We start from the raw sequence: 25,648 nt of genomic DNA, 5'->3' as shown, positions 1-25,648 counted from the left end.
ATCTATCATTTTCTTTGAATAAGACTTATGTTTCTAGTTCAAATAATATTCAAGTGTTAATGTTTTTGATGCTGAGGTTTAAATGCTGGTCTTTTAAATTATGTATTCCTAACCTAATAATTTAATTTGGGGGGATTGGAGATCTCTAAATAACCTTTTGGAGGTGTTTATTAGTTAAAATCATCACCTGCAAACAGTATGGAATTACTTTATCCTTTTTTCTGTTTCTTCTAGTCTCTATGAAATGTGATGGGAGATTTTCTTGCCTCAGCCTTTTAATTAAGGGGAGTGACACCAGTGCTTGTCCATTATTTATTAATGCATTTTGTTCTTTGTTAATGTTTGCTGTATGGGAGATTTACTATATAAATGCTCTTTTTCTAACATTAAGAAAGAAAGTTACCACATACATTTTTCTGAAGCTTCAATTGAAAAGTGAGGCCAGATCATAGTGAATACATCTTAGTGCAGATGGAATTCTTTCTTTCTAAACATTACGCTGTCTGTGGTTCCACTTCTGACACATGTCCTTGTATGGTTTACTTGGCCTCTTTTGATCGCTTAGGTGCTGAATCAAATTTTTAAGTTGAATGGATGCCACTAGTTTTGTGTTTCTGGGGCACATGAATGATTCTCAAGATGGATTGTTGCTTCTTTTTGCTGAGGTCTCGACTGAGGTTTTGTGTGCGTGGTCACTGTGGGTGTTCAAGATCCTCACTTTGAAGGGAGGATTTGTGGAGCTCCTGAAGGGGTTTGGGCATGTGGATTGATTTGAGCCTGTGCTGACCATCCGCCCTCCCCTTCCTCTGCTCTGTCTCCTGCTGTGAGTGGATGTGGCAGTAGACAGAAGCTCTGGGTTCCAGTCCTGATTCTACCATCCCCAGTGCCTGACAGTCCTGGGGGGGTGTGTGAGGGGGGAGGCATAGGCCTGCCCACCCCTGGTTTAGTGACATGGACTTTGCACAGGTTGAGAAAATATACTAATTTAGTTGCTTTTGCTTTTTTCTTCAGGGTTTGGGTTTTTGTTGTGTTATTTTCCCTTTGTGAGACTTGTCACTTTGTTCAGTTTCTGTATTTCTTTATCTTGAATGCCTATTTTTAGTGCAGCCCTTCCCTCAGCACAGTACAACTTTGGCAGGGACCCCCACTTTCTGATATGCAGTGTTTCTGTTTCTTGTTATTTGACTTCCTGTTGTTTTTCTCTGTATGACCTCTCTGATACAGACATTGAAGAGATCAATTTCCATGTATTTGGGTGCATGCTAATATGTTTTTTAGTAGCTTTTTTTTAAAGGATAGTTTTGGATGTACAGAAAACTTTTAAATATATATTTTTATTTTGTTCTACCATGGTGGGTGCACAATATGTGTGGATTTTCTTCCCTTTTTATATTAATGTGATGTTATTCCATCCCATTGCGACTTCATTTCCTTAGGGAAAAGCTGTCTTGAAAAGAAGTCTGTGGCCTTCATCCTGCTGTTATCTTCTCTGTGTTGTGTTGATGCTAATTCTGATTTATTTGCGTATTGCCAAATGATAGCAATTTCTAGATGCCAGATCTCTAGTTGACACATTCTTGAATGTCTGCCATTACTAGTTCTTTTCTGCTAAGGTGTTTGGGCCAGCAAATTCAGTGTTGATAAGTTTAATCAACCTTTGACAAAGACTTTAATCTCTTAATGGTATCAAATTTTTATCTCATAATAATGTCATTGACCTTATATCTTTATCCACTTCTCAGGTCTGATCCTTTTCTTGAGTGTGATGAGTCTTTTGTAGAAGTGGGGTTTTGCAGGGCTGATGGGCTCCTACAGAGGGAGTTGACCACACAAATAATGTCTGAGTGTAGTCCCCATGTCACAAGTAACCCCCACCATACTAGGTATTCTTTCCAGTCCTCAGAGTTGCCAGATCCCACTATGACTAGTGAATGGTGAAGCCCTGTGGCTTGGGGGGAATCCATCAGTCCATCAATATCTGTTGAGCACGACTGTGACAGGCCAGCTTGAGTTGCTTTTTCCTCTTCCTTGCCTAGTTCCATGCTCTTCCCTCCCTCAGGATAGAAGCAGTGAATTACAACTTCAGCCAGTTAGGTGGGGCTGCAGGAGGTCCATTGGGCACAAGTGTGCCAGCAGATGGTGACTACATGAAGTGAGCCTTCCTTCCCTGAGCACCAGCTTCCAGATGGCCCAGCTCTGTCCAGGCCAGTGCCCTGCCCAAGGTGGTGCACACTTGCTCTGAGAATCTGCTCCCCACAGCAGGGTTCTGGTAAGGATGCCACTTTGAACTGGCAAAGGGGCACTGGACACTTAAGGGGCTCCTCGCTCTGGTTGGGCGATACAGAGGTTGTGGTGATGACAGTCATTGATCAGTAGTCAAGACCATTGGTGAGCTGAAGTGGCAGTGCTTCTGTTCATTCGGTGGTTCCCCAGGATGCCAGACTTTTGTGTCTTCGCTGGGACAGAGTTGGGTCCTGGAGCCTGACAGTAGCTGCATTCTTCACAGCAGCGGCACCCATTTGAGACAAGGCATGGTGCTACTGGTAAGGGACTGAAGGCGCTGTAAGCTACCTGGTAAGGTCCTGGTGGGGTTTCCCCCAGACCTGCATAGGAAGACCTGAGTAGGGCAGTAGGCCATGAGCCTTCCAGCCCCTGGTCCCAGGAGCAGTTGAAGATCAGGCAAGGAGCTTCACAGAGGGGTAGGATGGGCAGTTGGCAGACCTAAGGCATTCCTGGGCTGCCCCTACATGGTGCAAGCTGGTGGCCCTTTAAGGGAGAGGTGGAATCCACTCGTTGTGAGCGGGACTGAGTCAGCCCAGGAATGGTAACAGCAAAGGAGTTGAGAATCCCAAATGCCAGCTTCATCTTGGGAACTGCTTTCTGTAAGGATGCCTTCCTCATGGGAATGCTGAAGTCACTGCTCCTGGCTTGACCTGTGTTATACTTGTTGCTTCAGATACCAAACTGCAGGCCTGGTTGGTTTCCTGCTGGGGTCAGGAGTAGGGTTTGTTTTCAGTCTTCCCTGTAGTTCTACAAATGTATAATGGACATTTTTTTGCCTAATTAAAAAAAATTGAATCATGTTTATTCTATTACAGTTGTCTCAATTTTTCCCCTCTTTGCTCCCCTCCACTACTCTCCCCCACCCCCGGCTGCTCCCACAGTCAATTCCCACACTGTTGTCCATGTTCATGGGTCATTCATACCTGTTCTTTGTCTAGTCCCTTCCCCTTCTTTCATCATTGTCCTTTTTCCCCATATCTTGTCACTTTCAGTCTGTACCATGTTTCCATGCTTGTGGTTTATTTTGTTTGTTTATTTTGTTGAACAGATTCCACTTACAGGTCAGATCATATGGTATCTGTGTCTTTCACCACCTGGTTTATTTCACTTAGCATAATATTCTCCAGTTCCATCAGTGTTGTCGTGAAAAGTGGGAGTTGTTTCCTTCCCTCTCTTTCTTTCTTTTCTTTTCTTTTCTTTTCTTTTCTTTTCTTTTCTTTTCTTTTCTTTTCTTTTCTTTCTTTCTTTCTTTCTTTCTTTCTTTCTTTCTCTCTCTCTCTCTCTCTCTCTCTCCCCCCTCCTTCCTTCCTCCCTCCCTCCCTTCCTTCCTTTTCTTCTTTCTTTAAATGCAGATTGATTTTATTTTTTTAAATGTCAAAATCCCTTATAAAATATTTAAAAATTTAAATCCATCATAAAGTCTCAGCCATTAAAACAACATGACACCAGCACAGAAATAATCAAGCAGATCAATGAAAGAAAATGAGCATTTAGAAACAAACATATATCTGTCTAACAATGTAATATATGATTAAATTGATATTTCAAATCAATGGGGAAAGTAAGGCTTATTCAACAAATAAGATGCATGAACCACTATTACTTGAAAAGAAACCAATGTAGAGCCCTATTGCACACATACAAAAAATATTCAGGTGAGTTAAAAATCAATATGTAGAATCTAAGGAATTTTAGAAGTAAAATATTCAAACCCAGAAGCTGTAAAGTAAAATACTGACAATATTAAACATTTAAGAATATACAGTAATATACATATTTTAAAAAGTTAAGTGACAAGTAATAGAATAAGGAAAGTATTTGCAACATATCTAAAAAAGGGTTAATAGTTTCTTTTTTTATTAAGGAAAAAAATTCTAGAAAGAGTCAAAAAATGGACAAAGAATACCAAAAAGTCATTTAAAGCTTTTAAAAATAATCGACATAAGCAAGAAATATACAAAACCAGGTTTAGTTGCATCAAATAATAAAGTAACACTTAAAATAACATCATTATCAAAATATTGGTAATATCAAGTATTGGTGACTGTGAAAGGAACTGGGTATTCACAGACTTCATCTTCTCAAAGCAGTCTCTTTAGCATATTTTGCAATGCTGGTTTGGTGGAGGTATATTCTTTTAGCCTTCTTTTGCCTGGGAAGCTCCCTATTTCGTCTTCCATTTTAATTGAGAACCTTGCTGGGGAGAGCAGTCTTGGTTGCAGGCCTTTGCTTTTCATAACTTGGAATATTTCTTACCATTCCCTTCTGGCTTGTAGTGTTTCTGTTGAGAAGTCAGCTGTTAGCCATACCGGGGCTCCCTTGTATGTTACTACCTGTTTTCCCTTGCTGCCCTTAGGGTTCTCTGTTTGTCTTTGCTATTTGCCATTTTAAGGATGATGTGTCTTGGAGTGGGCCTCATTGGGTTCCTCTTGAATGGGACCCTCTGTGCTTCCTGGACTTGTGTGACTTTTTCTCTCCTCAATTAGGGAAGTTTTCCATCATTACTTTTTCAAACAGGTTCTCCATCCCTTCCTCCTCTTCTTCTCCTTCTAGTATCCCTATTATATGGATATTGTTACATTTCAGGTTGCCCTGCATTTTCCTAAATGCCTCTTCATTCTTTCTGAGTCTGTTTCCATTTTCTTGCTCTTCCTGGGAGCTTTTTTCTACCTTGTCCTCCAGCTCACTGATTCGATCCTCTGCTTCATCAAGCCTGCTTTTGATTACTTCTACTGTGTTCTTCAATTCAGAAATTGTATTCTTCATTTCTTCTTGCCTCTTATTGATAATTTATATGTCCTTTTTCATAGTGATAAAGTTTGCAGTAAGTTCCTCATACTTTCCCAAGAGTTTTTTGTAATTCTCTCTGAGCTCACTGAACTCACTGAGCTTCCTTAAAACCACTGTTTTGAACTCAGTATCTGATAGTTTACTTGCCTCTCTTTTCTTTAGTTCTCTTTGTGGGGATTCATCCTTTCCCTTCGACTAGGGAGTGTTTCTTTGTGTTCCCATTGTTTGTGAGACTTCTTTTTTGTTTCTGCTTAAAATGATGTGTCTTGACTTCCTGACTTTGTGGTGTGAACTTCTGTGGTAGGAAACTGCTGTTTTTCCTTTCTGGATCTGCCTCTGATGATGTCAGCTGTTGACCCTTTCTGACCTTAGGCAGTCTGTTGGAGACTTCTAGGAATCTACTGTCTGTGTCTGTCTCCTTCCGTTGCTAATTTAGTCACCCTGCACTCAGCAATCAGTCTTACACACCACAGGGCCAGTGCAGGGTCCCTCCTAGGTGCAGGGTTATTGGGTCCTCTCATGCTGCTGCCACTCAGGGGAGTGGTCTTCCTGAGCCAGATGACTGCTGTTATATGGGGGATGAGTCAGCACTTGAATCCTGCCAGCTACTCTCTCAGATCTCTCTCCAAAGCCTCCGTCTCCAGTCTCTCCTCAAGTGTTTCTAGACCACACTGTGCCTGCTTTAACCACGGATATACTGTCTGTGGCTGCCACTTGATACTCAGCTGTCAGGCTTTAGCACCACTGGGCCAGGGCAGAGTCCCTCCTGGGGGTGGTGCTATTGGGTCCTCTCATGCTGTTGCCGCTGTGGGGAGTGGTCTGCCTGAGCAAAATGGGGATGTATCGGGGATGAATCAGCACCAGGATCCCGCCAGTTACTCTCTCGGTTCTCTCCCAAAAGCCTCCTTCCTCAGTCTCTCCACTGGCATCTCTAGCCCACTCTGCCCCCACCTTTGCTGGAGACCAGGGTAAGTGGCTGCCAATAAAAATTTATGTGTTGGCCCTTGAAACGGCTCTTTGCGTCTCCAGCTGCCTGTCTCTGGCAGAGAGCAACCCTGCCACTTTTCACACTGGTTGTTATCTGTGTACTTTTTGGGCTCTGATGCTGTAGGCTGGAGACCCCACTTATGGTTTAGACCCTGCTCTTCTCAGGGGGATCCAACTGGCCATTTAAGTATCTCTCTGGTGCTGCCACCTGTGGGTGCCCTGCCCTCCTTCTTGAGTCTCTACTGCATTCCTTACCCATTAGGCTGTGCTAAAGCTGATTCTTCTGTGTGTCCAAGGGTATAAGGCTCCTCTCTAGCTATTGTTCAGTGGTTTGTTCCAGGTGATTTCTCCACAATGTAGTTGTAATTCCAGATTGGTCCTGGGAGGAGGTCAATGTGACTTGCACTCACTCCTCCACCATCTTGATTTCCGTTTTTTGCCCAAGCTTTTGAGGGGAAAAATAAAGATGCACATTATGCATTGATAGTACTAATTTGTTACCAGTTCATAAATTTTTTTGTACCTTATATGTGTTCTTGTGTTTTGTAATTATTTGTTACAGAAAATTTCTTATAACATTATATGTTCAAAAGTAAATACTAATATTCCTGTATAACACAAAAACCCAGTCTCTAAATATAAATATATAAATAATTGGATTAAAAAGTTAAGATCAAAGATTTTTTTTCCTGAAAGTTTGGGCCAAAAATATGGGTGTGCATTCTGTACAGAAGCACATTATACACAGCAAAATACAGTAAACCTTTTAAATTTTTATTTATGCTTATGTAGCTCTAGAAACTAACGATATCCGTATGCAAAATAATACCCTGGAATATAATAATTAGTTTATATATATAAAAATTGAATTAAAAATTTAAAATGAAAGATTTTTTTCCCTGAAAATTTGGGCCAAAAAAATGGGTGTGCATTCTACACAGGAGTGCAGTATACCTGGCAAAATATGACATTTCCAGACCCTGAATAGTTGTGTCAGAATAAGAGTTAGCTTCTGTGAGCTGGGAATGATGACCAGTGGTCATTGCAGAGATGCCCAAAAACCATTTTTCTTGATCCAAGCCACTGAAGAGCAGATAGACTGCCCCATGGGGGCCAAAGGGTATGGCCTGCATGGGTTCAGGGACAGAACTCACAGGGTTGCTCTTCAAGCCCTGGCACTCTTTATAACTTGGCTTGATATACCTTGTTTCAGTTGTGCACCTGGGTCCTTTCAGCTGCCTCAGCACTGGGCATTACCCATACTTACCCTGTGAAGAGCCAGGCACACTGAATGTGAGGGACCTGCCTTACTCACGGGCAGAATGGGGCCCACGTGGCAGGTGCCATTGTGCTTCATACCTGCTCTTCTACTTGCTGGGTGCTGGGGTCTGCCACAGCCGAGAAGGAAATGGGCTTCTTGTCCAGGGCTCAGGCTTGGGCTCTGGCCATACTCATACTTCCACCTGGAGCAGCCCCATCTTTCCAGGTTCTGACGCGATGTGCATTTCTGCCTCTGCAGTTGGCTTAGAGATGCGTCCTTACAGCACACACTTAGTTTTTCTGTAGTGAACCTCAGGAGGTGGGTGCCATATGATGATGAGGTGCTGGCCCCTGCGGTCCATTCTGGCCCTCAGCCTGGTCATGTGAACGATATTTTACTCAGTCTTGCACATGTCAATGGCTGCTTTCAACCACAGCAAGAGTTGAGAGTCCTTAAGACAGACCCCACACCTGCATGGTAGTTAATTCTGTGTTTCTGATTGGTTGGATTGAGGGACCCTAGCCAGCTAGTGAAGCCTCATTCTGGGTGTGTCTCAGGGTGGTTCTGGAAGAGACCTGCATTTGATTCAGTAGATGCCTCCCTGTGTGGCTGGCATTGTCTAATCTCTCGGGGCCCAAATTGAACAAAAGGCAAAGTTCTCTCTCCTTCAGCTGGGACATCCATGTCCTGCCTTTGTGCATTGGTGCTCTGAGATATATGTGTATTTATGTATGTATCTCCATGTTCTCTTTGTTCTGTTTCTCGAGGGAACCATGGCCAATACAGATTTTGGTACCAAGAGTATGGAGCTGGTTGGGGTCTCTTCCTGTTTGCCTCCCTGCTTTGACCCTCTCATCCTTTTCCCTGTCCTGGGCACCCCACCCAGAGAGGCATTCTGGCTCCTTTCTTGGTATTGAGGTGGGACCTAGGGCCAGAACGGCTTCAAAGAGACTTACCTTTCCCCAGGAGGCCTGTGCGCTGAACCATGTGGATTAGGAAGAATGGGGCCTTTTGCCTGGGAGGTCCACATATTCCTTGTGGACACCAGGTTCTCAGTCTCCATCAGGTTGCGGACTGACCCCAGTTTGGGCCTGAGCCCCAGCGACCCTCATTGAGCCCCAGTTCTTGTGCCCATGGACTCTAGGTATTGGTTCCAGTGTCACTCTCCTTCATCAGCTTTCTCATTTAGTTGTGTTCTAGCAAACTGCCTGCAGAACCAGACTTGGTCCAGACACACCCATAAGGCTGCAGTGTGCTGTCCTCTGGACTAGTAGTGCTTCTTCTCAGGTAGTCAACAAATGCCTGTTGTCTGTAATTGTTATCTTTGCTTCTATGTCTGCTTCTGTTTCTGGATCTCAGCCTAATTGGGATAGTGGCAGCTCGAGTGTCTGGTGGGGCCTTGTGCTTCATAGAACGTGCTTTTTAACCCCTTCCCTGGAGGTCGGTGGGAGGGAGATCTCAGCTTGTTGATGGCTGTCAGAAATGCTGGCTGTAGAGGTGTTGGCTCCTTTGGAGGCAGGAGAGGGCTGCCAGCCACTGGGGGAGCAGAGGTTTGGTGTGTTGCAAGAATATCCTCATGAGAGCTCCATCCACATCTAGCCCCTGCCCTCATCAGTGGTCTCAGTTGCTGACTCTGCTGTCTCCAGCCCAGTACACGTGTAGTTGGAATCGTAGCCCAGGGCTCCGTGCTTACTCCACTCCAACTGTGTCCTGCTCTGTGGGCACCCTGAGTACTGGGCCCCACTGCGCTTGGCGCCTGTCCAGGCTCATCACCCTCCGTGGGCTATCTGAGAGGCCATTGCTCCTGTTATGCCATGCTGCATTGCTGGTGTCTTCCCCGAGATTTGTAGCTCACTCAGCCTGGACCTCTGCACAGCATCCACCTTTGTGTGGACGAACTTGAAAGGAGGCCAGTTGTGACCTCACACCTGGGCTCCCTGGGCTGTGTCAGAGCTTTCCCGGTCTGGGCAGCTTCAGAACAGTGGGTAGGGTGTAGGCTAGGAGTCTGTCAGGAACAGCAGTCAGCCTGCCCACAGCCAGGGCAGCCCCTTGGCGGCGTGGGGGACATCACAAAGACATTACCACCACCTCTTGAAGCCCAGACCAGTGTGCTTGTAGTTCAGTAGGTGTTGCCGTTCTTCCCCAGAGCAGCCTGGGAAGTTTGTTGGCAGGGATAGGGTAGAGGCCCAGGCTGGATCGCCACCTAGAGGCTCTCTGCCAGTCAGATGGTGAATGTTCTGAGCACTTCCCAGGGTGGGTAGGCAGGTTTTGAGATGGACTGAAGGTCATACAGGATGGTGCAAGGTGGGAATGAGTTATGCCTTGGTCAGAAGTTGTTCAGACAGGTGGGCTTAGTGACAAGGGATACAGTTTCCATCCTTCTGACTTTCAGCCTCTTGGCCTGTGACTGGGACAGTGAGCACAGGGATGGGGCTCCTAGGTTCACATTCTTCAGGTTGGTGGTAGGATGCTTCAAAAGCATCCGAGTTTTTGTTTCAAACAGTTTTATTGAAGGAGAATTGAAATGCAATGAATTGAATATATTTAAAGTATTCCGTTTGATCAGTTTTAATATAAGGTGTACACTTGTGAGATCAACAACATAATGGAGATGATGAAAGGATCCATTATCCTATGTGTTTCCTAGATGCATTTGTGATCTCTTCCCTCCTCTCTAGGCAAGCTCAGTACACATTTATTTACATTTTATGGTTTTTATATAATGAAATCATACAGCATGTATTGTTTTTTGGGGGGGATGCCGGTCTGGCTTTCCACTAAGCATAATTTGAGATGAATCTGTGTTGATGTGCCTATCAATAGTTCTTTCTTTTTGATTTCTGAGTACAGGCATACCTCAGAGGTATTTAGGATTTGGTTCCAGACCAAAATAAAGTGGGCATATAAAGCGAGTTGTCATCTTTTAGCTGGTGGAGGGTCTTGTCTTCAGTTTGTAAAAAACACACATCTATGAAGCACAATAAAGTGAAGTACAATGAAATGAGGTGTGCCTGTAGTATTCCATTATGTGGCCACCCCACACTTTTTTAAAAAAAAATTCACTTTCCTGTTTGTGGACATTGGGTTGTTTTCAGTTTGTTTTGTTTAGTTCTGTGAGTCTTTATATGGATATGTGCTTTCATTTTTCTTGGGTCAATACTGAGGGGTGGTTGGCTCTGCTGTATACCAGATACATGCTTCAATTTCAAGAATCTGCCCAATTGTTTTCCCAAGTGTTGTACCATTTTACATTCCCCACCAGCAGCATGTCCTTATTGCTCTGCCTCATGCCAACACTTGCTAGGGTCAAGCATAATTTTCAACATTCTAGTAGGTATGTAGCATTATCTCATTGTAGTTGTCATTTTTCAGTGTTGAGCATCTTTTCATGTTATCCTGTTCCATAGATATATTTTCTTGGCTGAAGTGTCTGTTCAGGTTTTTTTGCCCATTTTTTACTATTTTCTTTTTAAAATAGGTTTATTTATTTATTTTTAGAGATGGGGGAGGGAGAAAGAGGAGGAGAAACATTGATGTGAGAAAGAAACATTGTTCGGTTGCTTCCTCCTACCTCAAACAAGAACCGAACCCACAAGCCAGGTATGTGTCCTGACTGGGAATTGAACCGGTGACCTTTCACTTCACAGGAGGATATCCAGCTGAGCCACCCCAGTCTGGGATGGGTTGTTTTTCTTACTGAGGTTTGAGAGTTCTATTTTATATATACAAGTCCTTTATCATATATATGATTTGCCAAGATTTTATCCTAGTCTACAACTTGCCTTTTTATTCTCTTAACTTGTCTTTGATCTTAGTTTTGAAGTCCAAATTACCAGTTTTTCCTTTTGGATCATGTCCAAGATCGCAAACGTTTTCTCTTGCTTTCCCCTGGAAGTCTTATACTTCTAACACTTAAGCCTATGATTCCTTTTTAATTAATTTTCATATATGCTCTGAGGTATGGATAGGTACTTTTTCCAGCAAATTGCCTTGTATTTCTGTCAAATCATTTGGCTATATGTTTAGGTCTATTTCTGGATTCTTTGTTCTGATCAGATCTGTCTGTCTTTATGCTGATACTGTGCTGTCTTATACTGTACTATAGCTTCATAAATATTGAAATCGGGTAGTGTTAGTCTTGCTACTTTTTTTTCCCAAAGTCATTTCGTTTGGTCTAAGTCCTTTGAATTTCCGTATGAATTTTAGAATCATATGATCTATTTCTACTGAAAAATTTACATTGTGGTGAATTGAAAGATCAATCTGCAAAGAACAGCATCATAACAATATTGAGGCTTCTGGCCCATGAACAAGTCATAAGGTATATGCAACATAGCTCTCCATTTATTTAATTTCTTCCAGCAATATTTTGTGGCTTTTAGTGGGTAAGTCTTGTGTATCTTCTGTCAGATCTAAATAGAAACATTGAATATTTTTGATGCTTTTATAAATAACATTAAAATTTTTTCACTTTCTGATCGTTTATTCTTAGTGTATTGAAATAAGCTTGATTTTTGTATATTGATCCTGTACCTCCGTAACCTAGCTAAAGTCACTTACTAGTTCTAGTGGCTCCTTTATACAATAGATTCCTTTGGATTTTCTGCGTATAGACTGAAATGATACATGATTAAAACACACTGCATGACAGTTTTACTTGTTCCTTTCCAATCTGGTGCCTTTGATTTTTCTTGCTTCATTGTATTGTAGGCTGGGAACTCCAGTACAATGTTGAGCAGAAGTGGGAAGTCACAGTTTTTCACCATTAAATAGCTGTAAGGTATTTGGAAGATGCCCTTTATCAGGTTGAGGAAGCTCCTTTCTGTTTGCTGAAAGGATCAGGGATGGATGTTGAATTTGGTCAGATCGTTTTCTGTATATTTTGAGATCATATGAACTTTCTGTTTTGTCTGTTAATACATTGAATTACATTGCTTTTTTCCCTAATGTTAGTCAACCCTACATTCTTTGGGTAAGTCCCACTGTATCATGCTTCCTTTATTCTTTTTTATATTGATGGATTCTATTTGACAGAATTTTGTGAAGAATTTTTGTCATCTTTGTTTTTCTAGGATACTGGTTTTTAGTTTCCTTTTTCTTTTTCTTTTTGCGCTGTCTTTGGTTTTGGTTTACAGGGTAACGCTGGTCTCACAAAATTAGTTGGAACACACTTCTTCCTTCTCAGTTTTCTGGAGAAGTTGGTATAGAGTTGGATTTCTTTCTTAAATGTTTTGTAGAATTCACCAGTGAAGTCATCTGGGCCCAGCATGTTCTCTGTGGGTTTTTAACAGTTACACATTCAATTCCAGGTTATCTATTTGGTAGTTTGTCTTTTAAGGAATTTGTTTATTTTATCTAAGTTACCAAATTTATTGGTATAAAGCTATTCATGATATTCCCTTATTACTCTTTTTAATATCTGTACTGCTCACACCTTTCATTCCTGATAACTGGTAATTTATGCCCCCGCCTCCCCCCCCCCCGCCCCGATTTGTCTGGCTAGAAGTTTATTGATTTGATTGATTTTTTCCAAAGGATTTGCTTTTGATGTAATTGATTTTTCTGCGTATTTTATTCTATTTCATTGATTTCTATTCTGATCATTATTAGTTCCTCATTTTCTGAGAGTTTCATTTGCTCTTATTCTAGTTTGTTTTTAATTTTTGAGGAAAAACATATAGGGCCCACATCATAAGTGTAAACTTCAATGAGCTGAACACACTGACATAAACACCCAGATTAAGAATCAGACCATCTTCAGCACTACAAGTCCCTATTGAGGACCCTTCTAGGAACTGCCCCTCCCCCAGTGCAAGGTCAAGGTCACCACTGCCCTGTCTTATACCAGCAGTTTTATTTATTCTTGGAACTATATACATATAAATGGGATCATATAGTATATGTTCTTTTGTGTCTGGCTGCTTTCACTCAACATTATGTGAGATTCTTCTCTTGTCTGTGTTTGTATTCTGTCATGAGGCTATATCACAATTTTTTCTTCCCCTGTTGACAGATGGGTACTTGGGAACTTGGGTTTGGGGTTTCTGTAAATACTGCTTCCATAAACATGTCTTCTCATACACACATGTAAGTATTCCTAGAGCACAGGCATGTTCTTAGCATTAGTAGGCTCTTCCTAAGTGGTTGTATCAGGTAACACTTCTACCACCAGAGAGGATGAGAGTTCATGAGGGTTTTAGGCAGGGTGTGACAATGTGTCCTAGTCCAACATTGATGCCATCTAGTATTTGTTGAGTGATTAAGTGAAAAGAGAGACAGTCCTGACTGGGGCTGGCTAAATTCTCACAAGACACCATCTGGGCCCAAAGACCAGCCAAAATAAGAAAGAGCTTCTCCCCTAAGGAAGGCACTGCCCGTATGGAAGATTTAAAACCATGCTTCAGTGGGGTTTTGGGGTTTTCTCTTCAGTACAAGGGAACTTCTGGTGTCTGGAACCTAGAGGTGAGGAACATGGAGGCCATCAGGAAGGACTTGAAGGCCTTAATCCGTTGGTCTGGAGAAGGCCCATGGAGCATTTGGGTGAAGGCCTGGAGGGCTGTCTGCAGAAAATTAAGTGTGGTGAGTGGGGTGAGCACCAGGCTCATACCAGCTGTGTGAACATGGCCCAGGCTCTTGGCCTAATTAATAAGCCTCAGTCTTCCTATCTGTTGACTCAACCCATTAGGGCTGTTAACTCTGCTTTGAGCTTTGCAAATAGCCTTCAGTCTACCTTTTAAGATGGAAGTTGAGGTTATTCATTGGATTGATTCCCTGCCCCCAACATAGTCATTTAGTGCTATAAATATCCCTCTGAGTACTTGGCTTTAATGGCATCCTACTGAGTCCCATATTCATTTCATTTTCATTCAGTTAAAAATACTTTCTAGTTTTCCTTTTGATTTTGTCTTTGACCATGAGTTACTTAGATCTGTTATTTACTTGCCAAATATTTGGGAATTTTCTAAATATCTTTTGGTTATTGATTTCTCATTTAACTCCCTGTGGTCAGAGTACATACTTTTTATGGCTTGAATTCTTTTAAGTTTGAGACATGTCTAATGCCTCAAAATTTAATTTGTCTGGGTAAATGTCCCATGTGCCCCTTAAAAGAATGTATGTACAAGGTCTGTCCAGAAGGTATCCAGCCATGTAATACGAAAAATAGAGGCATTTATTGAAGAAGACACAAGATTCAAGAAACATTGTACATAGGACAGTGACACCTCAAAAGAATAGAATGTCTCTACTCTTCTTTCAAAGTAGGCACCCTGGGACCTTGCACCGTTCTCTCAGTCACCATCAGCTGCCCCATTGTATTTTCCTGAATCTCATCAATGGTCTGAAATCTCTTCCTTTTCAAAGGTGATTTTAGTTTTGAGAAAAGCCAAGTCGCAGGGTGCCAAATCTGGGCTGTACAGTGGCTGAGTCATCTGGGTGATTTGTTGACCAAATATCATGAGACGTGGCACATGAGTGGGTGCATTGTTGTTTGAAGCTGCCAATCACCAGTTGCCCATAGCTGTGGCCTTCTGAATTATCCATAGAGTTTCTATGGGGGAATATTCAAGCTTAATGCAAAATTTGATGCAGATTCATTGCTCTACTTGCTCAGTCATTTTGAATGTGACGGCCACACAGTCGCATTCATGATGAGCTCACTCATCGGTGTCTACTGCCCCCACTGACTTGTACAGTGCAGTTGTCATTGTCCACACATGTGCCTTCCAGTCCACCCTCCTTGGCTGTCAGGTTACATTGATGTCACAGAAACCATTCTCATTATATTAACAATGTTTGGACTTTTCCTGGACAGACCTTGTATGTGCTGCTGCTGTTGACAAGTTAGCTAGTGGGTTTGTCTATTTCTTCTCCCAGTTCTATCTTTTGCTCAGGTATTTTAAAGCTCTGTTATTAGGTGCGCAAACATTTAGAATTGTTACAATTTCTTTGTGAATTAACTGCCTTATTATGAAATGACCCCCTGTCTCTGGTAGTATTTTTTTTGTTGTGAAATCTACTTTATTTAAGGTTAATACAGCTATTCCAACTTAAAAAAAAAAAAACTGTTTATTGATTTGAGAGAGAATGGGGTGGGGGGGGAGAGAGAGAAAGAGAAACATTGATATGAGAAACGTTGGTTGGTTGCCTTCCATATGTGCCCCAATTGGGGATTGAACCCACAACCTAGGTGTGTGCCCTGACCAGGAGGAATTAAACTCCCAACCTCTTGGTGTACAGGACAATGCTCCAGACAACTTAGCCACAACAGTCAGGGCTCAGCTTTCTTTTGATGGGCGTTAGCATGGTTTGTCTTTTTCTGTCCTTTACATTTTTAAAACAGCTGTATTTTAACAGCTTTACTTATTTCTCTACTTCACATACCACACAATTCACTTACTTTGAGTATACAATTCAGTGGCCTTTGGTACATTCACAGAGTTGTGCAGCCATCACCACAGCCTGTAATAGATGCCCTGCACTGCTCTCAACTCCAACTTCCCAGTTCCATCTCTAGCTCAGGGCAACCACTAATCCATTTTCTGCCTCCATAGATTTACCTGCTTTGGACACTTCATGTACAATAAGTGGCATTATACAATAATATATGGTCCTTTCTAACTCTCTTTTTTCACATAGCAGAATGTTTTCAAAGTTCATATATGTTGTACCATGTATCAGTGCTTCATTTCTTTTAATTATCAAGTACTACTCCATTTGACAGATAGATAACATTTTATTTATCCATTCATCAGCTGGGTTGGTGACGTTTGGGTTGTTCCCACTTTTTGGCTATTACAAACATTTTTGTACAGTAAGTTTTTGTGTAGGTATATATTTTTATTTCTCTTGGATCTGTGTCTAGGAGTGGAATTGCAGGATAACATGGTCACTGTATATTTAACTTTCTGAGGAACTTTCATTCTGTTTTCCAAGCAGCTCCACCCATATATGGATTCCAGTTTTTCCAAATCTTCACCAGCACTTACCTTCTATTAAAAACAAAAAAGGCCCTCCTTGTTAGTGTCAGGTGCTACCTCATTGTGGTTTTCACTTGCATTTCCCTAATGTCTGCTAATATTGAATGTCTTGCCATGTACTTTTTGGCCATTTGCTTATATTTTGAGAGACATCTATTCAAGTTCTTGTCCTTTTTTTTAATTGGGTTGTTCATCTTATTGAATTATAGGAGTTCTTTATATATTCTAGATAGTAGACTCTTATACAAGATTTAAAATAGTTTCTTCTATTGTGTGAGTTGTCTCTTCACTTACAGTGTCCTCTGATACACAGATTTAAAAAATTTTTAAAGTCTAGTTTATTTTTTTCATTTGTTGCTCATGCTTTTAGTGTTACATGTGATAGCCCATTGCTAACAAGGTCATGAAGATTTATCTGTTTTCTTCTGATCATTGTTTTAGATGTCACATTTAAGTCTTTGATCCATTTTGAGTTAATTTTTGTATGTGATGTATATGATCCAACTTCATTATTTTGCATGTGGATTTCCATTTGTCTCAGCACCATTTGTTGAAAAATTCTTTCATCATTTAATTATCTTTGTGCCCTTTTCAAAATCAATTGATCACATATGTGAGAATTTATTTCTGGATTCTTCTGTTATTGGTTTCTAGTGTCTGTTCTTATGCATTTCCACACGTTTTGATCACTGGAGCCTCATAGAAGTTTCAAAATCGAGAATTTGAGACCTCTTACTTTGATCTTTTTCAGTTTTGTTTTAGCTATTCGTATTCCGTATCGATTTCTATTTGTGCAAAAAAAAAAAAAAGCCATTGGAATTTTGGTAGGGGTTCCATTGACTCTCTAGTTCATCATCTTTTAAAGGGATTTAAATAATAAGAGACAAAGGAGTCTTTTATATTTACTCACATAGTTACCTGGTTCTGTTCACTCCTCATAAATCTACATTTCCATCTGAGATAGATCTAGATCTAGATCTAGATATAGATAGATATATTTGGTTTTGCCTAAGAATTTTAACATCTTTTTTTATTATTAATTGTTATTTTTTTTTAATTTATTTTTTCAAATACATCTGTCTCTGCCTTCCCCCCACCACTTACCCTTGCCCCTCCCCCCTCCCTCCCTCAACTCTTCCCCTTTGGTTTTATCCATGAGACCTTGCTATATGTTCTTTGACTTTCCCCTTCCCCTCCTTTTCCCCTGCCTCCCCCTGCCCCCCCCACGTCCCCCCACCCGAGACCCCCCCTCGCCCCGCCCTTGCCTCTTGTCTCTGTTGATTTCTTTTCCTTTCAGTGTTGCTGGTCTTATTTTCCTTGCATCTTTGTACTGTTGGTTAGGTTCCACTTATAGGCGAGATCATATGGTATTTGTCTTTCGCCCTCTGGCTTATTTCGCTTAGCATAATGCTCTCTAGTTCCATCCATGCTGTTGCGAAGTTTAGTAGTTCTTTTTTTCTTTCTGCTGCGTAGTATTCCATTGTGTAAATGTACCATCATTTTTTGATCCAATCATCTACTGATGGGCATTTAGGTTGCTTCCAGCACTTGTCTATTGTCAATTGTGTTGCTATGAACATTGGGGTGCATAGGTTCTTTTGAATTGGCGTGTTGGGATTCTTAGGGTATAGTCCCAGCGGGGGAATCACGGGATCAAAAGGCAGTTCCGTTTTCAGCTTTTTGAGGAAATTCCACACTGCTTTCCACAGTGGCTGCACCAGTCTGCATTCCCACCAACAGTGTGCTAGTGTTCCCTTTTCTCCACAGCCTCGCCAGCACCTGTTGTTTGTGGATCTGTTTATGATGGCCATTCTGACCTGTGTGAGGTGGTACCTCATGGTGGTTTTGACCTGCATTTCTCTGATGGCTAGTGATGCTGAGCATCCTTTCAAATGCCTCTGGGCCCTCTGTATCTCCTCCTTAGAAAAGCATCTGCCCAGGTCCTTTGCCCATTTTTTGATTGGATCGTTTGTCTTCTTGGAGTGGAGTCGAGTGAGTTCTTTATATATCTTGGAGATCAAACCTCTATCTCATGTATCATTAGCAAATATATTTTCCCAAATGGTTGGCTCCCTTTTCATTTTGCTGATGTTTTCTTTAGCCGTGCAGAAGCTTCTTATTTTGATGAGGTCCCACTAGTTTATTCTTTCCTTTATGTCCCTTGCTTTAGGAGACATATCAGTCTCCTAAAGAAAAACTTGCTGCGTGGGATATCTGAGAGGTTCCTGCCAATGTTCTCCTCTAGGACTTTGATGGAGTTGTGACTTATATTTAAGTCTTTTATCCATCTTGAGTTTATTTTTGTGTATGGTGTCAGCTGACGATCCAATTTCAATTTTTTGCATGTAGCCGTCCAGCTCTCCCAACACCATTTGTTGAAGAGGCTATTATTGCTCCATTTTAGGCTTCTGCCCCCTTTGTCAAATACTAGTTACCCATAGAGACCTGGGCTTATTTCTGGGCTTTCTATTCTGTTCCACTGATCTATGGGTCTGTTCTTGTGCCAGAAGCAGATTGTTTTGAGTATAGTGGTTTTGTAGTAGAGTTTGATGTCCGGTATTGGGATCCCCCCTACTTTATTTTTCTTTCTCAAAATTGCTGCAGCTATTTGGGGTCGTTTAAGGTTCCATTAAATATTTGAAATGTCTGTTCTATTTCTGTGAAATACGTCATTGGTATCTTAATAGGGATTGCGTTGAATCTATAAATTGCTTTGGGTAGTATGGGCATTTTGATGATATTAATTCTTCCAATCCATGAGCACGATATATGCTTCCATTTATTTGTGTCTTCCTTAATTTCTTTCTTCAATGTTGTATAGTTTTCTGCGTACAGGTCTTTTATCTTCTTGGTTAAATTTATTCCTAGTACTTTATTTTTCTTGTTACTATATCGAATGGTTTGGTTTTTTTTTCCCCCAATTTCTTCTATTTCATTGCTGGTATACAAAAATGCCTTCGATTTCTGAATATTGACTTTGTATCCTGCTGTTTTGCCAAATTCACTTATTAGGTTGAATAGTTTTTTGGTGGAGTCTACCGGGTTTTCTATGTATACTATCATGTTTCTGCAAACAATATTGTTTTACTTCCTCCTTTCCTATTTGGATGCCTTTTATCTCTTTCTCTTGTCTGACTGCTGTGGCTAGGACTTCCAGTACGATGTTGAAAAGAAGTGGTGAAAGTGGACATCCTTGTCGTGTTCCCGATCTTAGTGGGAAAGCTTTATTTAACACCTTGTAATGCAGGTCTGCTGGTGATAAAATCTTTCAGCTCTTTTATGTTTCAAGTCTTTATTTCACCTCTGTTGTGAGCAGTTGTCACTATGTGTAGCACTCTGGTTAATTGGCTTTTTGTTTTGTGTTTTCCAAGATGTTGCTCCACTACCTCTAGGCTCGCCAGAGAAACCTGCTGTAATTCTGTGTTTGCTTCTCTATAAGGAATGTTTGTTTTCCTCTGACTGAGTTTAGTATTTTCTCTGTGTTACTTGTTTTAAACAATTTTGTGGTTTGCGTTGGTGTAGTTTTCTTCATATTTCTTGTGCATGGGGGTTGATGAGATGCCAGCATTTGTAGATTAATAGTTTCCATCAAATTTGGAAATTTTTCAGCCATTATTTCTTCAGGTATTTTTCTATCTTCACTGCCCCCCAGTGCATTAGTCTCCTTGAAATCCCACAGCTCATTCGTGGTGTTTGGTATTTTAGCCTTTTTTCTGAGTGTTACATTTTGGGTAGTCTTTATTACTATTTCTTCAATTTTCTTTTCTGTGTCCTGTAATCTCCTGTTAATCCCATCCAGTGCCCTTTTCATCTCACACATTGTCCCTCCCTCTTCTCCACCTTTGCCTTCTGAGCCTGTGTGGTTAGTCCTGGCGAGTGTCCCTGATCTGTCACTGCATCACAGGTCTCCACGTCCTTGCTGGGCTACGCCCTCTCCCCTCGGTGGTCTGCGTGACCTGTGATGGGGTGCTGGGTTTTGATTGGGAGATGGCGCTGTTATTCCTCTGTGTATTTTCATGCTTCATTCTGGGATATAGTTCTTGGATCCTTTCGGGTTTTACCTGTAAGTTTTGTTGGTTGGGACTAGAGAGAATTTACTTGCCTCCATTTTGGCCAGAGCCTATGGGAGTGATGGGATGATTCCTTCTGTCCTGCTGGTGGCTCTTTTCCAGCCTTGGTGGCTTACTCACAGGCTTGCACTGTCCCCTGCGAAGACTCAGGGCTCCTCTGTCTACAGGTCTACTGCCATCACCATCTGTCTCCTGTCTCTCAGCACAGCCTCCTCCCCTCAGGCCAGCTGACCACTTTGTACTCTTTCTGCGTCTTGGCTGGAGTTCTTCTGGGAGGGGCTGGTGCTGACCTAGAGCTTATCTGTGCCCTGCCTCTCACTACCTGGTGTCCAGTGACTTGAAAACCATTGCTCAATTGCATCACCTTCCTAGTTATTTTTAGTTTTTCCACACAGAAGGTAGATCAGCCCCCTGCCGCACGATCTGTGCCCAGGTTCTAGGAGGCCAGGTGGAGTCTCTTGAATCAGGCACAAATGGTTGGTTGGTGGCAGGTTCTGAGTGTTCTGGCTCATGCTTTGGTCTCCCCATGCAGGTCTGGGCGCCCTTGATCATTGTGTTGGTGGGGGGTGCAAGTCTTTCATCTCCATAGTCTCTGAAAAGCTGCCTGGGTGCTCAGGATGCCTCCAGCAGGCCTGGACTCGCATGTGTGTGCGTATCACAGCATTGAGTCATTCTACCTGTGGACAGCCTTTCAGGGTGACTCAATGCCTCCTGAGATGTTTGCATTTTGGCTTAAGGTTCATGAGCATGTTCTGGTTTGTCCACCCAGTTAGGCTTGTCTGGAGGTTTGGAGGGACACCATTAGTTGGCTGATGCTTTCCTGCACTCCTGGGAGCCTGACAGGTTCTGAGAGTGCCAGGACTGGTGTACAGCTGGGAGTCAGGCAGCCACCCAGGATGGGGCAGGTCCTGTGTAGATACAATCTGTGCTCTGGGCTTTCCCCGACCAGGATGGAGGAGGAGGAGGACAGCAACAGAAGTCACAGGGCTGAGTTGACTTGGTTTGAAAATAAACTGACATCTTCTCAAAACGGCTGTGTCAGTGTCTGGGGGCAGATGCGCAAGACCCGTCGTTGGGAGGGCGAGCTGTTACTCTGACCAGACCCTGCTTTATTTAGCCAGTCCCCCCACTGCAGAGAAACAAGTCACTTTCTTGTATTAGAAACAGTCCTGCCTAGTAACATCTTATACATAGCTTTGTACATTTTCCCAAGTGTTTTCTTGGATTAAATTCTGGGGCCTATATTATTCTATTATATTAGTCTGGTCATATTGGCATATTAGCCTAGACATTCATAGTAAATGAGTGAAAATGTCCCTGTTTCTATCAAGAAATAAAGGCATCAGTTTCCTTGTTGTTCAGGAGCCCTGTAAAGAGACAGGATCTCCCCCAGGGGTCTCTATGGGGCAGTCAGTAGGAAGGGGGCACTGGGGAGGGCACACAACATTGGCCCGTGGGGGTCCCATCTTGGCTACTGGGATGTACAGCGTGGGAGGGAAGGAGAAGCAGAGGTACTTCCTGGGGGCCTGGCCCCTTGCCTGGGGCACAAGACATGATGGGAGGCCCCAGCTGGTCTAGGACTCGCCTAGTTGCTCTTGCCCATGGGGCCTCCCCCTTCTGCCCCTTCACCTCTCACAACCCAAAGCCCTCCCTGGGTCTGGGGGTGACAGCATCATCTCCCCTGTCTGGCAGTTCTAGCTCCGTGCCCAGGTTCTAGGAGGCCAGGTGGAGTCTCTTGAATCAGGCACAAATGGTTGGTTGGTGGCAGGTTCTGAGTGTCCTGACTCATGCTTTGGTCCCCCCCATGCAGGTCTGGGCGCCCTTGATCATAGGTGTAACCAAGGTGAATGGACAGATCTGGAGTCAGGCCCCCCTGCCCCCAGGTCCAGCTCCATGTGCACTTGGAAGCATGCTGCCTCGCCTACTCTCTTGGTGTCTGTTCTCCATGCAGGCATTTGGACAGGTGCATACGAACCACAGGAAGGTGGCTGCGGATGGCGAGAGCCGGGAGGAGAGTCTGATCCAGGAGTCGGCCTCCAAAGAGCAGTACTACATGCGTAAGGTGTTGGAGCTGCAGACAGAGCTGAAGCAGCTGCGCAACGTGCTTACCAATGCACAGTTGGAGAGTGAGCGTCTAGCCTCGGTGGCGCAGGAGCTGAAGGAGGTACCTCGGGCTGGGCAGGCTGACCTGTGGGTGAGGAGACAGCCCCCGTGTGCCGGGGGGTGGGGGGCACACCACCACTCATTCCACCTGCCCAGCTTCAGCCTCACCTGGTCCAGGATCTGGTAAGTGTCTTGGCTCTGTGCTTGAGTTGGTATGAATCCTGGGTCTCAGGGGCAGCTCATTCCTCTGGTAGAAAGTGGGACTATAGCCTCTACCTGCCAGTTCCTGACAGGAAAGTCAGAAGAGGTCTCTGCAGACAGCCCCCAGTGTCAGCTTGGCCCCTGACAGGGACCTGGCCGTGAGAAGCCTAGATGAGTGGAGAACAGAGGGCAAGTGGCCAGTGACCTCTCAGGGAGGTGGAAAGATGGGTCACTGACCCCAAAACAGAATTAGACAGGGATGGCAGGTGGAGCTGGAAGTCTTTGTGAGCTGCAACCCTAGCCCAAGGCCTTGGGGCCCCTGGTCCTCAGAGCCATTGGGTTTTCAGGAAGGCAAAGGGCCATGTTCTGGGCCTGAGAGAGGCCCACTCTCTGTTTTGGGGGGAGGGCAGTGACAGGTGACCAGACAGGCAGACGGTTCTGAATGCAGACCAGCTCTGATGCCCACATCTCAAACAGGATGGTCCCAGAGGACTGGGAGGGGACACTGGCAAAGTTTGGGACAGAGTCCAGGGGCCAGCAGTAGCAGGGAGTAGTCACCCTTCCCCTGTGGGTTCATTTGGGTCAGAAGTCATTGAGGCCTGTGGGCCTGGGAAGAGCTTGGCTTGGATCTGGGGTTCGGCCGCCCTTCGAAGCCTGGAGATGGAATGTGTTATCTCATTTCCTCCCACAGGATCACCCTGGTCAGGGTGGGGAGGAGGGGCTGAGAAAAGTCGACCTCCTCATTGCCAAGCCCAGGTTCATTCTGCCTTTTCCTTCTCCCAGAAGGGCCTGTCCTGGGCTGTGAGGAGAGTGCTGGGACCTGCTAACTCCTGGTTTTGCGTGCCAGAAAGTTAGTTCAGCCAGTCCCACAGACTGTTAAAGAACAGGTCTGATGGTGCAGGGATCCTTGCTGTTCCTGTTAGTGCTTCAGGAGGAAGTCTGCCACTCCCATGTTTCCTCAGCTGCCTCTTGCTCCCAAGGCACAGCCTGCACCCCTGAAGTTCCTGTGAGGCAGGCCATGTGGAGCCTTCCTGGGTTTCCTGGCTGGGGAGGAGGCTCCCTATTCCTACCAGCTTGGACCAGAGCCCTGGTCAGTCTCCTCCATTGCTGGCTCCATTTGTATCCCTCTCCCATCCCTCTCCTGTGGCTCTTCCACCAGTCCTGGTCCTGCTGCTTCCACCCAAGCTGCTATGCCAAGCTCCTCTGTGGCCTCTGGCATGCCTCTCTCTCTCCTGTACAAGGCTCACGCCCAAGGCTCATACCTGGCGGAGGAGCCTGGACCATGAGGACACAATACCAAGCACTGTCCCCAGTGAACACCAGCCCATGGCTGCCTCAGGATAACCCAGCTGCACAGATCTTGCAAGGTTACCCCATGAAATGCCCCTTTCACAAGGAGCATATCTGTGTCCTGGGGCCCAGTCCAGACCTGTCACATTTAGTGGCTGATGAGCCAGCCTGCCCATCTTCCTTGTAACAACTGGCTTAGGTGTTTGTACCCTCATGCCCAGCTTACCCCAAGGACCCTGTAAACCTACAGTCCTAACCTCTGCACTATATGTTGTCAAGCCAGGTAGCTTCTCTTCCGGGATGTGGCCTTGAGCTCCATTTTGTAGGTGGAGAAGCAGAGTCCCAGGAATCCAGGCATGTCCACACCTGGTTGGAAGCAGAGTCAGGTCCTTTGCATATGCTGGGGGCTACCCTTGAGAAGTAGGACTGCTGGCTGGAGAGGGGTCAGCCTCATCTGCCAAGTGGAGACCCCCTGGTGATCTTGCTGTCTGGGTATTTCCTACTTTTCTCCTGTCCTAGTGGACCCTTATACCCTGGCCTTACTGTTCTAATGGACCCTTTGTGTCTCAGGCCCTGTGCAGCCCCAGGAGTGAGTGATAGGGATGCCCCAGTGGCAGTCCCCTCCAGCCTAGGCCAGGAGCCAGCAAAGGACTTGTTTCCTTCTGTGGTGACGTCTGGGCCTCCAGGACCAGCTTGAGGTGTGTGGTGGGTCAAGAGCACCAGGCAACCGGGTGAGCTCTGCAGCATGGGGTGGACACCCAGGTCCAGAACCAGAAGTTGGAGGGGCTGTGGTGGTGAGTTGGGGGGCTGTCACGAAGGTGAGATCAGGGGAGTTGGTGAGGGAGGGTCTTCAGGGGGCAAGGTGGATGCCCCTGCTTGGGCAGCCTGCACAGGGTGAGTTCATTCCACCCTCAGCCTCTAAAATTGGACATGAAAAATACTGACTTCCTCAGACACCCAGGAAAAGGTGCCCCCAGTCCCAGGCAGACGCACCTGCCGCCTCTGTCCTACTCCCCCCCTCAGAGTCTGGCCTTTGCCTATCAGCTGCAGCTGTGGTCACCGGGACTCCCTGGGAGCTGAATTCTCGTTTGTTACATTTACTTAATTTTTATGCAGTACAACTGGTCATGCATACTTTGTGGTTGCAGTGTGTACTACAGAGCTCTGGAACCTTCCATATCCCTGCAGAACCAAATTCCTTGGCCTGTCCTGGGGCTCTGTGGTCAGACTGGCTTAAGTGTCTGCCTCAGTATCACGGGTGCAGCCTGGGTGGTCATACATTACCTCCTGGAACCTGCTGGGAGAAGGGTGGCAGGAAGTGCAGCTGAGGGCCCAGGCCCATGGAGCCAGGAGGAGAGAGCTGTTGCCTTTGAAATCTCTGCCTCAGCCCTGCATCACACTGCCTGTCTGGCTTGCATGGTCATCACAGGCACCTATGTGAGGCTGGTCCCCAGGTTCTCTTCTCTTATTCTCCCTCCTGTTCCTTGTCTCTGTTTCCCCCAACCTCCCAACTTATCTGTTCCAAGGCCTGGCACCCCATCATCGTCCTCCGTCCCTCCTAGGGTGGACAGGGAGAGTGGGTGGAGGCCTGGCCAGAGGACAAAGGCCTGGCTTGGTCTGTGTCCTGCCCTTGTGATCTGCTGGTGTCTCCCCTAAAACTACTCTGATGGCCCCAGGATGGCCAT

The 25,648-nt window shown here is 44.3% G+C and overlaps 1 protein-coding gene across 2 annotated transcripts in view; it reads left to right on the top strand.

Moving 5' to 3' along the window:
* The window catches only part of BICD2 (BICD cargo adaptor 2), a 62,901-nt gene that overhangs the window by 18,337 nt on the left and 18,916 nt on the right, over positions 1-25,648 (top strand). For both annotated transcript variants that reach the window (XM_054588006.1, XM_054588007.1), the window contains exon 2: positions 22,321-22,533. In XM_054588006.1, the coding sequence (XP_054443981.1) occupies positions 22,321-22,533 (213 nt within the window). The remainder of the gene's footprint in view (positions 1-22,320; positions 22,534-25,648) is intronic.

Source organism: Pteronotus mesoamericanus, unplaced genomic scaffold, assembly GCF_021234165.1.
Source record: "Pteronotus mesoamericanus isolate MK-2021 breed Mesoamerican mustached bat unplaced genomic scaffold, CSHL_Meso_final scaffold_125, whole genome shotgun sequence".
Taxonomy (NCBI): Eukaryota; Metazoa; Chordata; class Mammalia; order Chiroptera; family Mormoopidae; genus Pteronotus; species Pteronotus mesoamericanus.
The sequence above is the reverse complement of the archived record's forward strand: the minus strand, read 5'-3'. Positions and strand labels throughout refer to the sequence as shown.